At 46.0% G+C, this 16,616-nt stretch overlaps 1 protein-coding gene across 3 annotated transcripts; it reads left to right on the plus strand.

Annotated features, from left to right (window-relative positions):
- The first annotated feature begins 2,567 nt into the window (after positions 1 to 2,567).
- LOC115126172 (chromobox protein homolog 2-like) lies at positions 2,568 to 16,403 on the plus strand. Of its 3 annotated transcripts, none has more exons than XM_065019258.1 (4): positions 2,758 to 3,038; positions 4,732 to 4,971; positions 5,105 to 5,174; positions 15,471 to 16,403. In XM_065019258.1, the coding sequence occupies exons 3-4, from the start codon at positions 5,131 to 5,133 to the stop codon at positions 15,865 to 15,867; spliced, it is 441 nt and encodes a 146-aa protein (XP_064875330.1). In that variant the 5' UTR covers positions 2,758 to 3,038; positions 4,732 to 4,971; positions 5,105 to 5,130; the 3' UTR covers positions 15,868 to 16,403. The 3 variants fall into 3 exon arrangements, 2 of the variants coding, with proteins under 2 accessions (XP_064875330.1, XP_064875331.1); XM_065019259.1 differs by having other exon boundaries at positions 4,735 to 4,971; XR_003863090.2 differs by lacking the exon at positions 5,105 to 5,174 and having other exon boundaries at positions 2,568 to 3,038.
- Positions 16,404 to 16,616: the final 213 nt, after the last annotated feature.

The raw sequence follows: 16,616 nt of genomic DNA on the forward strand, positions 1-16,616 counted from the left end.
AGCCTAGGTGCTGAGGACAACTACATACTTAGCCTAGGTGCTGAGGATAAGTACATCCTTAGCCTAGGTGCTGAGGACAACTACATACTTAGCCTAGGTGCTGAGGATAAGTACATACTTAGCCTAGGTGCTGAGGATAAGTACATAATTAGCCTAGGTGCTGAGGATAAGAACATACTTAGCCTAGGTGCTAAGGACAACTACATACTTAGCCTAGGTGCTGAGGACAACTACATACTTAGCCTAGGTGCTGAGGACAACTACATACTTAGCCTAGGTGCTGAGGATAAGTACATCCTTAGCCTAGGTGCTGAGGACAACTACATACTTAGCCTAGGTGCTGAGGACAACTACATACTTGCATAGGTGCTGAGGACAACAACATACTTAGCCTAGGTGCTGAGGATAAGTACATACTTAGCCTAGGTGCTGAGGATAAGTACATACTTAGCCTAGGTGCTGAGGACAACTACATACTTAACCTAGGTGCTGAGGACAACTACATACTTAGCCTAGGTGCTGAGGACAACTACATACTTAGCCTAGGTGCTGAGGACAACTACATACTTAGCCTAGGTGCTGAGGATAAGTATATCCTTAGCCTAGGTGCTGAGGACAACAACATACTTAGCCTAGGTGCTGAGGATAAGTACATACTTAGCCTAGGTGCTGAGGATAAGTACATACTTAGCCTAGGTGCTGAGGATAAGAACATACTTAGCCTAGGTGCTAAGGACAACTACATACTTAGCCTAGGTGCTGAGGATAAGTACATACTTAGCCTAGGTGCTGAGGATAAGTACATACTTAGCCTAGGTGCTGAGGATAAGAACATACTTAGCCTAGGTGCTAAGGACAACTACATACTTAGCCTAGGTGCTGAGGACAACTACATACTTAGCCTAGGTGCTGAGGACAACTACATACTTAGCCTAGGTGCTGAGGATAAGTACATCCTTAGCCTAGGTGCTGAGGACAACTACATACTTAGCCTAGGTGCTGAGGATAAGTACATCCTTAGCCTAGGTGCTGAGGACAACTACATACTTAACCTAGGTGCTGAGGACAACTACATACTTAGCCTAGGTGCTGAGGACAACTACATACTTGCATAGGTGCTGAGGACAACAACATACTTAGCCTAGGTGCTGAGGATAAGTACATACTTAGCCTAGGTGCTGAGGATAAGAACATACTTAGCCTAGGTGCTAAGGACAACTACATACTTAGCCTAGGTGCTGAGGACAACTACATACTTAGCCTAGGTGCTGAGGACAACTACATACTTAGCCTAGGTGCTGAGGATAAGTACATCCTTAGCCTAGGTGCTGAGGACAACTACATACTTGCATAGGTGCTGAGGATAAGTACATACTTAGCCTAGGTGCTGAGGACAACTACATACTTAGCCTAGGTGCTGAGGATAAGTACATCCTTAGCCTAGGTGCTGAGGACAACTACATACTTAGCCTAGGTGCTGAGGACAACTACATACTTAGCCTAGGTGCTGAGGACCACTACATACTTGCATAGGTGCTGAGGACAACAACATACTTAGCCTAGGTGCTGAGGATAAGTACATACTTAGCCTAGGTGCTGAGGATAAGAACATACTTAGCCTAGGTGCTAAGGACAACTACATACTTAGCCTAGGTGCTGAGGACAACTACATACTTAGCCTAGGTGCTGAGGACAACTACATACTTAGCCTAGGTGCTGAGGATAAGTATATCCTTAGCCTAGGTGCTGAGGACAACTACATACTTAGCCTAGGTGCTGAGGACAACTACATACTTAGCCTAGGTGCTGAGGATAAGTACATACTTAGCCTAGGTACTGAGGATAAGTACATCCTTAGCCTAGGTGCTGAGGATAAGTACATCCTTAGCCTAGGTGCTGAGGATAAGTACATACTTAGCCTAGGTGCTGAGGATAGAGCAAAAATGTTAAGCAAGGATACACGTCTCAATTTATTTGACTAAACTTCTATCAGCGCAAGATTGTACATATTGTAATCTAATCTCAGCTATTCAAAACCTTGAAAGGTAACACAGACTGTAAAATGTAAATGCACACAAAATCTTGAGGGGCATGTTAATGAAGGAAATATAGTTTAGGCCCCAGGTAATATGCCACACATGGGAAGCATTTCCCTCTGCCTTTCATCAGCACATATCTGTCAGGTGAAAGACAATTTAGCCAAGCCTTCCCCAGAGCTAATACCTACTGTGTTCACAGTCACACACACACACACTAGGAATGTGTTGTCGTGGACAGCACGGCTGTGGCAGCAGGGTCCAGTCTATTGACTTGTCACGGTACCCGAACCATCCCGGTCAGCACATCGATGGATAGATAGTTAATTCAGCCTGGTCTAAGAAAGGCACTTTCTTTCTCTCCGGTCTTTGATCCTGTCATTAATAAACCAAAATCCTTTTTATTTCCCTCTCGCTCTGAAGTGGAAGGAAAGAGCTGCTGCACCTTTGAAGATAAAACAGAAGCTAAAACAGATGTCAAGGCAGAATGGATCTGATCTGTAGGGGTATTAGTGAGTGGAGAGCTGGTGATGTGGAAGGTAAATAGCTGGTCTCAATAGTGTAATGATCATGTACAGTAGGACTGTGGTTGAGTGGTAACAGTCCTGGATCTAGACACATCTACTGCAATCCCCACGTCCTACCCTTCATCCTAGCAGAGGAAAGGCCCTGACGCGCCCGGAGATGTTAGTGACAGGCAAGCCCCATGACTATACTTCTGCTTTTTTTTTCAAACTACAGTACGGAAATGTACACGTTTAGCTATAATGTGTGTAACGAATGTTAGAGTCCCCCACTCCACTTTACCTCTCTCTCTCTCTCTCTCGCTCTCTCTTGGTTCCGATGTGCCTCTGGTTCTTCTTCTTACCAGATCCGTTCCAGGGAGCGCAGCACGGGGTCCTGACGCTGAGCCAGCTGGAGGAGGCGGTTAAAGGAACCATTTCTGAGGAGGATGAACAGCCAGTAGGGCCTCATTCACAAGGGGCCTGTTCTGTGGCGTAGGTAGGTTGAAGCAAAGAACTCTGCAATAAAATATTGGTTATTTAGCAGACTGTCTTATCCAGGGCGACTCGGAGTCAGTTATACTGTATGACCCATGCTAATATTATGGACCTTCTACTAGCTAGCTAGTATTTCTAGATTATAAGACATTCCACACAGTAGAATGTTCAGAGCAAATCATCCAAGTGATTTACGTCAATCTTGATCCATCGATAAACAATCGATAATAAGTCGTAGTCCTCAGAAAGAGTAAGCAACTAAAACATTTGATTTAACATAGATTTTGTCACATCGCTTTAAAGACAGTTAATACATTAGCTACTAAATTAACGTAACCAGTCCAAAATATTGTTAGGGAATATGAATGTCGTGTTGGTGATGTTAGTTTTTTTATAACGACTGGTTTGTAAGGCCATTTCATGTCACAGTTGTCCTTTGACAAAGACGTTGATGAAAGTTACAGTCAGACGGAAGTAACTCGAACCTCGTTGCTCTGTCAAAGGTAGAGCGTGACGCAAACGGAGTTGAGTCTATATTTGTGAAATACGGAATTCTTGTCATGTTCTATTTAAAAAAAGAGGAAGGATCACTGTGACTAATTTGTGAAGTAACTGAGCATGTAAACTGAATTAACACAGCATTGAAACTAAAGGAGGAAGCTTGCAAATAGCAGTTGTGTGTGGCTTACAGTACACTGTTTGCATGCAGTAAAAAGGAAATGATTAACTTATCATGTGAGGCAGTTGTTTGTTACACACTACTTCACCTTTTTTCTACAGCTCAAATACTGTATCTGTGGTTTTGGGTGGAGTTTGAGTTTAAATAAACTCTGGCTAAAGAAACTGAGAGCGTGCAATAATTTGATGAACAGAAATGTATTTTGCAAAAGAGGAAGTGAATTTCTCTCTCGAGCGCGCTCGCTCTCTCTCGTGCTCTCTCTCGTGCTCTCTCTCTCCTGCTCTCTCTCTCTCTCTCTCTCTCTCTCTCTCTCTCTCTCTCTCTCGTGCTCTCTCTCTCTCTCTCTCTCGTGCTCTCTCTCTCTCTCTCGTGCTCTCTCTCTCTCTCTCTCGTGCGTGCTCTCTCTCTCTCTCTCGTGCTCTCTCTCTCTCTCGTGCTCTCTCTCTCTCGTGCTCTCTCTCTCGTGCTCTCTCTCTCGTGCTCTCTCTCTCTCGTGCTCTCTCTCTCTCGTGCTCTCTATCTCTCGTGCTCTCTCTCTCTGTCTCTCTCGTGCGTGCTCTCTCTCTCTCTCGTGCTCTCTCTCTCTCTCTCGTGCGTGCTCTCTCTCTCGATTTCTCGCACGGGGTTCTGTTGAAGTGAAATAACAGACACAATTGTTTTACCGTGCTGAAACATCTGAACGGACTGCAACTTATCCCTCTCTCAAAGGAGTTAGTCTGTCTTCCATATTACCATGTTCTCAATGTCTCCTCTGATGATTTTGAATATACTCTGTATAAAATCAAGCCAATATCTTTCACACGGACAGTGGTTATGAAAACAGGGATCTGATTGGTTGGTTTGCATGGCTCAGGCTCTAAGATGTGATGAAAGTTGACTACTAGACATTAGTATTTAGGACAGTTTGACTGAACTACATTATACTTAGCAGATGTGAATTCGTAGATAGTACATTTGCTTGACTATAACTTATTTTACATGGCTAGCATGATGATTTAAAACATCTGCTCTCAAGGAGATTTCAGAAAACAGATGGCTATATTGATTTAAACTGGTGTTGACGACAACGCCGCGGAGACGGACAGCCGCGGAGTGACATAGGGTTTCCATCACTTCCGAAGTCCCGCCCCCCCCCTTCATTTTCAAAAGGAGCACGAGGAGAAATACGCCAGGGATTGTGGGAAGGTGAGCGGCACGATCCCTGCTAACAGAGCGATAGATTCCACACGGCCACCACTGCATGTTAACCAATCAGGTGAGGAACAGATGTTTGCTTGAAAATCTTCAGTTCCGTCTGTCATTAGTTCCGAGCAACAACCAAACAGACGGAGGAAAGCCAATCATCGCTGTGTCTGGTTTTCTAATTCTATATGATGTTGTTTTGCTAGAATACAGAGACAAAATCAGAAGGTCAATGGCTTGGAGGAGGATTGCAGAGAGTGTTGGAGTTGATGTTGGGTAAAGTAAGATTTCAACAAGGTTTACTTGTGCTGCTAGCTAGTTAAGAACATCACGCAACCTAAACCTCAAAACTGTGAGCAAAGTCACCATTTGTGAATGTGGCGAGCAAACGAAATTGTGAAATTTTCCCACCAAAGGATAGAAATAACCAGTATCACACATTATAACATTGTAAATGAAACACCAAGCATAAATTTCCCATGTAATATTCTACCAGTTGGATAATGGTATCATAACATTACGATTATCATACATTATAGCTCATTGCTCTTTCATTATACTGGTGTCATGACATCGATGATTAGCTCACTTCCTGTAAAATACATAGAGGCCTACAGGATCATGAATGGGTATATGGGTTTAAGGAACTAGTGGCTTTCACTTGCAAACATTGTTGTGCAAATCTCTATTCCCCCACATCAACACCAGCATCTCTACAATCCTCCTCCAGGCCACTGACCTTTCGATTTTGTCTCCGTTTTCTAAAATCATCCTCAGCAAATAAATCCGGTAGAATTACAACGCTCCCCACACCACATTATTTTACTTTTTTACACATGTTTAATTAGCATATTTGTTATGTTTAATTAGCATATTTGTTATGTTTAATTAGTATATTTTTTATATTTAATTAGCATATTTGTTATGTTTAATTAGCATATTGACAACTGCTTATTTTTCATGTACTGTACTGTACCTAGAATACAAGGGTTGGATTCACATTAAACAGCTTCATGTCAGAAAAATAATATAGAACATCTGTCTTATGGTTAGCCTCATACATGATCTTTGTCTTATGGACTCTGACCATGAGAAACAAGATTCTCTGGTCTGATGAAACCAAGATGGAACTCTTTGGCCAAGACAACTTGGGAGTGGCTTCGGTACACGTTTCTGAATGTCAATGAGTGGCCCAGCTAGAGCCCGGACTTGAACCCGATCAAACATCTCTGGAGAGACCTGAAAATAGCTTAATAACTAAGATCTTAGTCTTATGGTTAGCCTCATACATGATCTACTGGTATCAGGTAAATTGAAAACGTATAGCTAGCTCAACAATATGCAATAGTCCATATGCAACAATATGCAATAGTCCATATGCAACAATATGCAATAGTCCATATGCAACAATATGCAATAGTCCATATGCAACAATATGCAATAGTCCATATGCAACAATATGCAATAGTCCATATGCAACAATATGCAAATGATGTGACTTTAGCTATTTTCTGCTTTGGATATACAGTACAATGACAAGGGACACATTGATTGCACATGCCCATTAGGCCTTTAATGCCTATGTAATGGATATGTAATGCCTATGTAATACCTACGGCTGCATTGGTGATGCATGACATTATGATAAGCTGCAGAATGGGTTCACGTGGCTGTGCGGCAGGGTAGCCTAGTGGTTAGAGCATTGGACTGGTAACCGAAAGGTTGCAAGTTCAAATCCCCGAGCTGACAAGGTACAAAATCTGTCGTTCTGCCCCTGAACAGGCAGTTAACCCACTGTTGCAGTTAACCCACTGTTCCTAGGCAGTCATTGAAAATTAGAATTTGTTCTTAACTGACTTGCCTAGTAAAATAAAGGTAAAATAAATAAATATCCTGAGACAGAGTGACAATCAAATAAAACGGATCGGAGAGCTCACAACTGGACAAAACAAGAAAAAGGTCACGTTCATTTGAGAAAGCAACACAACAGAAACACACAATGTTTTGAGACAGATCCTCTTCAATCTTTTTTTTCTTGCCGAAATGAGATTAATGAACATTAACATTGGTTCATCTTGAAACACTTCAGTTCAATGAATCAACATTGAATGAATCAACATTGAATGAATCAACATTGAATGAATCAACGTATCATTTCAAAATGTACAAATAAGCTAGCTCGTTTGTAAATGTTAGACATCTTAGTAAGTCATTTATTACTACTGAAGTATAATTTGGGGTGAACATAAACTAGTCCAAGGTGGCCAACCTTGATCCACTCCCTGATCTACTGGGTGAGCAGACTTCTATTCCAGCCCAGCACACCCAGCAGACCTCTAGGACGGCAGGGTAGCCTAGTGGTTAGAGCGTTGAACCGCAAGGTTGCAAGTTCAAACCCCCGAGCTGACAAGGTACAAATCTGTCGTTCTGCCCCTGAACAGGCAGTTGACCCACTGTTCCTAGGCCGTCATTGAAAATAAGAATTTGTTCTTAACTGACTTGCCTGGTTAAATAAAGGTAAAAAAAAGGAGCAGGATTGTCCTGCTACAGTTGTAATAAGTGGGTGACATTTAACGGTGTTGTTGTGTACAACATGTGCTAACATACTGTAAGTACACATACAAACCATGGGATACAAGAATGTGCCAGCAGTCTCCTGGAACGTTCTCTGGGACCTCTTCATCTGCAGACAGGCTTTTGCAGCTTCATAGTCTGTGGCAAAAATGAGGGGTCGCGTAGGCCAATCAAAAAGGTTCTTTATTATAAACCAAAAACTATTAACTTTAAAGAAAGAAAAAGGAATGAGGTGTGAAAGTATCATAATGTAGGGTGTATGTGAAGTGCAGGGATGCGGGAATCTGTGTGTGTGAATATGACTGAGTGAAAACTATGACACTATATACACAAATTGGTGGATTCGACTATTTCAGCCACACCCTTTGCTGACAGGTGTGTAAAATTGAGCACTCAGCCATGCATTCTCCATAGACAAACATTGGTAGTAGAATTGCCTCACGGAAGAGCTCAGTGACTTTCAACATGGCACCGTCATAGGATGCCACCTTTCCAACATGGCACCGTCATAGGATGCCACCTTTCCAACATGGCACCGTCATAGGATGCCACCTTTCCAACATGGCACCGTCATAGGATGCCACCTTTCCAACATGCCATAGGATGCCACCTTTCCAACATGGCACCGTCATAGGATGCCACCTTTCCAACATGGCACCGTCATAGGATGCCACCTTTCCAACATGGCACCGTCATAGGATGCCACCTTTCCAACATGGCACCGTCATAGGATGCCACCTTTCCAACATGGCACCGTCATAGGATGCCACCTTTCCAACATGGCACCGTCATAGGATGCCACCTTTCCAACATGGCACCGTCATAGGATGCCACCTTTCCAACATGGCACCGTCATAGGATGCCAACATGGCACCGTCATAGGATGCCACCTTTCCAACATGGCACCGTCATAGGATGCCACCTTTCCAACATGGCACCGTCATAGGATGCCACCTTTCCAACATGGCACCGTCATAGGATGCATAGGATGCCACCTTTCCAACATGGCACGTCATAGGATGCCACCTTTCCAACATGGCACCGTCATAGGATGCCACCTTTCCAACATGGCACATAGGATGCCACCTTTCCAACCGTCATAGGATGCCACCTTTCCAACATGGCACCGTCATAGGATGCCACCTTTCCAACATCATAGGATGCCACCTTTCCAACATGGCACCGTCATAGGATGCCACCTTTCCAACATGGCACCGTCATAGGATGCCACCTTTCCAACATGGCACCGTCATAGGATGCCACCTATGTCGGTTTGTCAAATTTCTGCCCTGGTCAACTGTATGTGTTGTTATTGTGAAGTGGAAACGTCTTGGAGCAACAACGGCTCAGCCGTGAAGTGGTAGGCCACACAAGCTCACAGAATGGGACCCGCCAAGTGCTGAAGCGCGTAGCGCCTAAAAATTGTTTGTCCTCGGTTGCAACACTCACTACCGAGTTCCAAACTGCCTCTGGAAGCAACACTCACTACCGAGTTCCAAACTGCCTCTGGAAGCAACACTCACTACCGAGTTCCAAACTGCCTCTGGAAGCAACACTCACTACCGAGTTCCAAACTGCCTCTGGAAGCAACACTCACTACCGAGTTCCAAACTGCCTCTGGAAGCAACACTCACTACCGAGTTCCAAACTGCCTCTGGAAGCAACACTCACTACCGAGTTCCAAACTGCCTCTGGAAGCAACACTCACTACCGAGTTCCAAACTGCCTCTGGAAGCAACACTCACTACCGAGTTCCAAACTGCCTCTGGAAGCAACACTCACTACCGAGTTCCAAACTGCCTCTGGAAGCAAACTCAGCACAACAACTGTTTGTCGGGAGATTCATGAAATTGGTTTCCATGGCCGAACAGCCATACACAAGCCAAAGATCACCATGCGCAATGCCAATGATCGGCTAGAGTGGTGTAAAGCTCGCCGCCATTGGACTCTGGAGCAGTGGAAACTCATTCTTTGGAGTGATGAATCACTCTTCCCCATCTAGCAGTCCAACAGACAAATTTAGGTTTGGTGGATGCCATGGAAACGCTACCTGGCCCAATGCATAGTGCCAACTTTAAAGTTTGGTGGAGGAAGAATAATGGTCTGGGGCTGTTTTTCATGGTTCAGGCTAGGCCCCTTAGTTCCAGTGGCAAAAGTTTGGGGAAGGCCCTTTCGTGTTTCAGCATGATAATGCCCCGGTGCCCGAAGCAAGGTCCACACAGAAATGGTTTGTTGAGATCAGTGTGGAAGAACTTGACTGGGCTTTCCAGAGCCCTGACTTCAAACCCATCAAACAGCTTTGGGATGAATTAGAACAGCGACTGCGACCCAGGCCTATTCGTCCTCATAGTTTTCCTCTCCAGGCAATAAAAATGGAGAATCTCTTCATAATGTTCTCCCACAAACTGCCCCATCTAACTAGTACACCTACTTCCTTTCCAGACAGCTGGAGCAGCACATCTTCCAGAGGCTCTTATCTAACAACGCATTTGGAGCGTTCATTTTTTAATTTACAATAACAAATTGGCCTACATCAAAATAACAAGCTAATATGAAGTTAGCTTAGCTGATAATACTACATAGTTTTTTTTACATTTTCAAAATGTATTTACTTACTTAAATAGGTCTTACTTAAACACTCACAAAGCGGCCTTTTGGAGCGAAAAGTTGTCAAGTGTAGGCACCGTTTCTGGTCGAGTGTAGGCACCGTTTCTGGTCGAGTGTAGGCACCGTTTCTGGTCGAGTGTAGGCACCGTTTCTGTTTCTGGTCGAGTGTAGGCACCGTTTCTGGTCGAGTGTAGGCACCGTTTCTGTTTCTGGTCGAGGGTAGGCACCGTTTCTGGTCGAGTGTAGGCACCGTTTCTGTTTCTGGTCGAGTGTAGGCACTGTTTCTGGTCGAGTGTAGGCACCGTTTCTGTTTCTGGTCGAGTGTAGGCACCGTTTCTGGTCGAGTGCAGGCACCGTTTCTGGTCGAGTGTAGGCACCGTTTCTGGTCGAGTGTAGGCACCGTTTCTGTTTCTGGTCGAGTGTAGGCACCGTTTCTGGTCGAGTGCAGGCACCGTTTCTGGTCGAGTGTAGGCACCGTTTCTGGTCGAGTGCAGGCACCGTTTCTGGTCGAGTGTAGGCACCGTTTCTGGTCGAGTGTAGGCACCGTTTCTGGTCGAGTGTAGGCACCGTTTCTGGTCGAAACTGTGAGGAAACAACCATTGGTCGTAGAAAAAGCGCAGAAAGAGGAAAACTCACCTTAGTTATGATCAACTGAATGAAGACAATATTGGAATAAAGTAGGTTAATGCAATTGAAGGCATCAGATCGTTGCTTATATTGAAACTCCCAACCTTTATATTAATTTAAAGCAATAGTCGTGTGTGATCACCCGTCCTATAATTTAAGCACCGTCTTGATTGGCACGCCGTTTTTGTGCTGCTTTGAGACAAGCGTGGTGGGGTGGACTCGTCCAGATCTTTGTTTTCATTGAATCTCTATTTGGATATTTGGTAACAATTAGGGGGGAGGTGAGGGCTAAATTAAGACGAGTGCTAATGATCATCTGTATTCTAGTTTGCTCATATATTACCTGATTAGAACATTTTGCTCTTCCCTCGGATAGTAGCCTGGAACTCCTGACCAAAATCCTGTGACAATCAATGGGATTTTGTTTCACTGAATCCTCTTGTCTGTATATTTGGTTAATTGATCTCTACCTGGACTAGTGAAAGTGGTTGCTCATTTATTTGTTCACTGACCAGAAACCTTTACCATGAAATAACATAAAATACCCTAAAATCAAGAGTATTATGCATTGACTCACGTAGTAGCCTTATATAGAGCCTAGGCTATTTTATTACCTTCCCAATGCTGACTCAGTCTCACATGAAAATGCCTAACTTTATTCTGTAATCCATATCAAAGCACGTCTCGACTCTGCCAAAATACCGATGTAACATTTCCCCTGCTTCTCTACGCTGTGCTGTCATTCGTTGGAGGTTATCTAGCAAGCTTAGCAACTTTGGTCGTTTGACTTTTGTTTGACTGCCATTACAAAGTTTGTATGATTCAACCATGCTATTGGCCTACTGCTGAAATGATTGAGGAACTTTCTGAATGCTCTGTTTCGCAATTCACAACAATGTCATTGGCGATCAAAGTTACTCTATCATTACTAAATATCAGTTTCACTTGCTGTGAAATCTTCACATAGTGGCGCAGCCAAGCCGGCAATGTGTAGGATGAATATTCATTATTCCCGGTATTGAAACTTGGTAGATTTTCGGGAAAATATGAATCCAACAGTATAGATCTCTCAGTATAGATCTCTCAGTATAGATCTCTCAGTATAGATCTCTCAGCGGGGAATTTTATGGACCTCGGTTTCGCGCATAGTTTAGGGATTCCTCTGGTTCAGATGGACAAACCCTTCCCCGTGCACTCCCTAGATAGTCGACCATTAGGTTCAGGGGTGGTCAGGGAGGTCACGGCTCCACTGGACATGGTTACGCAGGGGGGTCATGAGGAGAGAATTTGTCTCTTCCTCATTGATTCCCCTGCGTTTCCGGTGGTGTTGGGATTCCCTGGTTGGCCTTTCACAACCCCACTATTTCGTGGCAACAGAGGGCTCTAAAGGGGTGGTCAGAGGAGTGCTCAGGTAGGTGTGTGGGAGTTTCCATCGGTGCAACGACGGTGGAGAGTCCAGACCAAGTCTCCACGTGCACATTCCCCCGAACATGACGATTTGGCTATCGCCTTCTGTAAAAAGAAGGCAACACAATTACCACCCCATCGAAGAGGGGATTGTGCCATAAACCTCCAGGTAAATGCCTCACTTCCCAGGAGTCATGTGTATCCCCTGTCACAGGAGGAGACGGTGGCTATGGAAAGATATGTCTCTGAATCTCTGAGGCAGGGGTACATTCGGCCCTCCACGTCACCCGCCTCCTCGAGTTTCTCTTTTGTGAAGAAGAAGGAAGAAGGTCTGCGTCCGTGCATTGACTATAGAGGTCTAAATTCTATTACGGTGGGGTACAGTTACCCACTACCTCTCATCGCTATGGCGATTGAGTCGTTTCACGGAGCACGCTTCTTCACAAAACTGGATCTCAGGAGCGCATATAACTTGGTGCGTATCCGGAAGGGAGATGAGTGGAAGACAGCGTTTAGTACCACATCCAGCCATTATGAGTACCTCGTCATGCCTTATGGGTTGAAGAATGCCCGAACAGTCTTCCAATCCTTTGTAGATGAGATTCTCATGGACCTGCACGGGCAGGATGTGGTGGCTTATATCGATGACATTCTGATATATAACGCCACACGCGCCACGCATGTGTCTCTGGTGCACAGAGTACTTGGGCGACTGTTGGAGCATGACCTATACGTCAAGGCTGAGAAATGCGTGTTCTCCCAACAGGCCGTCTCCTTCCTGGGGTATCGCATTTCCACATCAGGTTTGGTGATGGAGTGTGACCACATTGCAGCCGTGCGTAATTGGCCGACTTCCACCACGGTAAAGGAGGTGCAGCGGTTTTTAGGGTTTTCCAACTACTACCGGAGGTTTATCCGGGGTTTTGGGGAGGTGGCTGCTCCCATTACCTCACTGCTGAAGGGGTGACCAGTGCATCTGCGGTGGTCGGCTGAGGCGGACAGAGCATTTTGTCGCTTGAGGACTCTGTTTACCGAGACTCCCGTGTTGGCTCATCCGGATCCCTCTTTGGCATTCATAGTGGAGATGGACGCATCCAAGGCTGGGATTGGAGCCGTGCTCTCACAGCGCTCGGGCGCGCCACTGAAGCTCCGACCCTGCGCTATCTTTTTGAGGAAGCTCAGCCCTGCGGAGCGAAACTATGATGTGGGGGACTGGGAGTTGCTGGCTATCGTAAAACCTCTGAAGGTGTGGAGACATTGACTTGAGGGGGCTCGGAGGAAGATCAGTCGGGAAGTCCCTTTCCTCATCTGGACTGACCACTGTAATCTGGAGTACATCCGGGCGGCGAGGAGACTGAACCCTCGCCAGGCAAGGTGGGCCATATTTTTCACCCGATTCAGATTTACGATTTCGTATAGACCAGGGTCCCAGAACTCTAAGGCAGACACACTGTCCCGTCTTTATGATACAGAGGAGCGGTCCATCGATCCCACCCCCATCTTCCGGCCCCTTGTCTGGTGGTACCGGTGGTATGGGAGGTGGACACTGACATCGATTGGGCATCTCGGTCAGAGCCTACTCCACCTCAGTGTCCAGCTAGACGGAAGTACGTCCCGCTTGGTGTTCGCGACAGGTTGATTCGGTGGGCTCACACGTTACCCTCCTCTGGTCATCCGGGTATCGATAGGACGGTGCGATGCCTTAGGGGGACGTGCTGGTGGGCTACTTTAGCTAAGGACGTGAGGGTTTACGTCTCTTCCTGTTTAGTGTGCGCTCAGTGCAAGGTTCCTAGGCACCTGCCCAGAGGGAAGTTACAACCCCTCCCCGCTCCACAACAGCCTTGGTCACACCTGTTGGTGGACTTCCTGACCGATCTTCCTCCGTCTCAGGGCAACACCACGATCTTGGTCGTTGTGGATCGGTTTTCTAAGCCCTGTCGTCTCCTCCCTTTGCCCGGTCTCCCTACGGCCCTACAGACTGCGGAGGCCCTGTTTACACACGTCTTCCGGCACCACGGGGTGCCTGAGGACATAGTTTCTGATCTGTGTCCTCAGTTCAAGTCCCGGGTTTGGAGGGCGTTCATGGAGCGTCTGGGGGTCTCGGTCAGCCTGACCTCTGGTTTTCACCCCGAGAGTAATGGGCAGGTGGAGAGAGTTAACCAGGATGTGGGTAGGTTCGACCGGCCAGGGGAGTGGGCGAGGTACGTTCCATGGGCAGAGATGGCCCAGAACTCACTCCGCCACTCCTCAACTAACCTTTCGCCCTTTCAGTGCGTGTTGGGGTATCGGCCGGTCCTGGTACCGTGGCACCCGAGCCAGACCCAGGCTCCTGCGGTGGAGGAATGGGTGAAGTGCTCGAAGGACACCTGGTAGGCCGTCCACGGTCACCTGAAACGTGCCGAAGGGCAGCAGAAAGCGAGCGCTGATTGCCACTGCAGTGAGGCCCCGGTGTTCGCACTAGTGGACTGGGTCTGGCTCTCGACCCGAAACCTGCCCCTACGCCTGCCCTGCCGGAAGCTGGGTCCGTGGTTTGTGGGGCCATTTAACCTGTCTAGGACACAGGTTCCGCTAACATTCCGCTGAAAAGGCAGCGCTGGAAATTCAAAAATATATATAACAGAAATACTCATCATAAACTTTGATGAAAGATACATGTTCTACATATAATTAAAGATACACTTGTTCTTAATGCAACCGCTGTGTCAGATTTGAATTTTATTTTACGAAAAATGCATACCATGCAATAAAAATAAAAAAGACACGCTCAGAAATACATAACATTTCTCCGCCATGTTGGAATACGAAATTACGTCATAAATATTCCCTTACCTTTGATGATCTTTCATTAGAATGCAGGGCCAGGAATCATAGTTCCGCAATAAATCATTGTTTTGTTCGATAATGTCTATTACTAGTGTCCAATTAGTTACTTTTGCTAGGCTTCATTCCACGTTCTACTGACTGTTGACATCTAGTGGAAGGCGTAGGAAGTGCAAACAGATCCATATCTTACTGGGATGTGAATAGGCGATGAGTTGAAAATCAACCAGCCCCAGAATTTCCACTTCCTGTTTGGAAGTTTGCCTGCCATATGAGTTCTGTTATACTCACAGACATAATTTAAACAGTTTTAGAACTTCAGAGTGTTTTCTATCCAATAGTAATAATAATATGCATATATTAGCATCTGGGACAGAGTAGGAGGCAGTTCACTATGGCCACGCAATTAATCCAATGTGAAAATGCTGCCCCCTATCCCTAAAAAGTTAGTCCCGAGGAGAATAAACAAGGTGTGTTATAGGTTACAGCTCCCCCTTATTACCGTATTAACCCCTCGTTTCATGTGTCTCTCCTCAGGCCGGTGGTAGATGGTCCGCTTCACGAAGCTGAGGCGCGGGAGGTCCCTCCGCCCCCCCTGGAAATCGAGGGGGCTCCGGCATGCGCAGTGCGATCCATACTGGAATCCAGGCGTCGGGTAAGGGGCCTGCAGTACCTCGTGGATTGGGAGGGGTACGGTCCGGAGGACAGATGCTGGGTGCACGTGGAGGACGTCTTGGATCCATCTCTGCTGAGTGAGTTTCACCGCCTCCATCCGGATCGCCCTGCGCCTCGTCCTCCGGGTCGTCCTCGAGGCCGGCGTCGGCGCGCTGCGGGAGCTGCGCATCAGGAGAGGGATACTGTCACGACTTCCACCGAAGGTGGCTCCTCTCCCTGTTCGGACGGTGCTCGGTGGTCGTCGTCGCCGGCCTACTAGCTGTCCTACTAGCCAGACTACTAGTCTGTCTGTTGTTGTTAGCGCCTGTGTCTGATTAGTTATTTCGGTGGGTTTATTAACCTCCACTCCCTGCTAGTCTTGCGGAGGTTGTGCGGGATGGATTTTGCTGTGTTAGCTCTGTTAGGGGTGTGTGTTTGCGCCACAGGGTTTTTTCCTCACAGTCGTTGTACCGTGGGTACTATATTTAGGAATATAGTTTTCTCCTCCGTGTGTTTCATGATTTTCCCCGCCTCTTGTTGGTGGGTTGGGACTTATAATAAACGACTGTGCAAACTGAAATTCCTTGCTCTCCTGACTCCTGCACCTACCTCTTCTTAGGAGGCAGCTAGCACCACTATGCTTGAAAATATGGAATGTTGTGCTCAGTAATATGTTTGGGGCAAATCCAATACAACACAACACTTTGTATTCAGGACAAAAAAGTGAATTGCTATTCCACATTTTTTTGCAGCTGTTGATCCATCCTCATGTCTCTCCTATCACAGCCATTAAACTCTGTAACTGTTTTAAAGTCACCATTGGCCTCATGGTGAAATCCCTGAGCGGTTTCCTTCCTCTCCAACAAATGAGTTAGGAAGGACGCCTGTATCTTTGTATTGACTGGGTGTATTGATACACCATCCAAAGTGTAATTAATAACTTCACCCTGCTCAAAGGGATATTCAGTGTCTGCTTCTTCTTCTCAAAGGTGCCCTTTGAGAGGCAGTGGAAAACATCCCTGGTCTTTG

The sequence above is a fragment of the Oncorhynchus nerka genome, linkage group LG6, assembly GCF_034236695.1.
Source record: "Oncorhynchus nerka isolate Pitt River linkage group LG6, Oner_Uvic_2.0, whole genome shotgun sequence".
Classification (NCBI taxonomy): Eukaryota; Metazoa; Chordata; class Actinopteri; order Salmoniformes; family Salmonidae; genus Oncorhynchus; species Oncorhynchus nerka.

What these genes read in the sequence shown, in the direction of transcription:
- LOC115126172 (XM_065019258.1), top strand. Translation starts at nt 5,131, where the DNA reads ATGGCTTGGAGGAGGATTGCAGAGAGTGTTGGAGTTGATGTTGG. An exon ending in AGTGTTGGAGTTGATGTTGG is followed by an intron (nt 5,175 to 15,470) that starts GTAAAGTAAGAT and finishes GTCTCTCCTCAG; the next exon opens with GCCGGTGGTAGATGGTCCGC.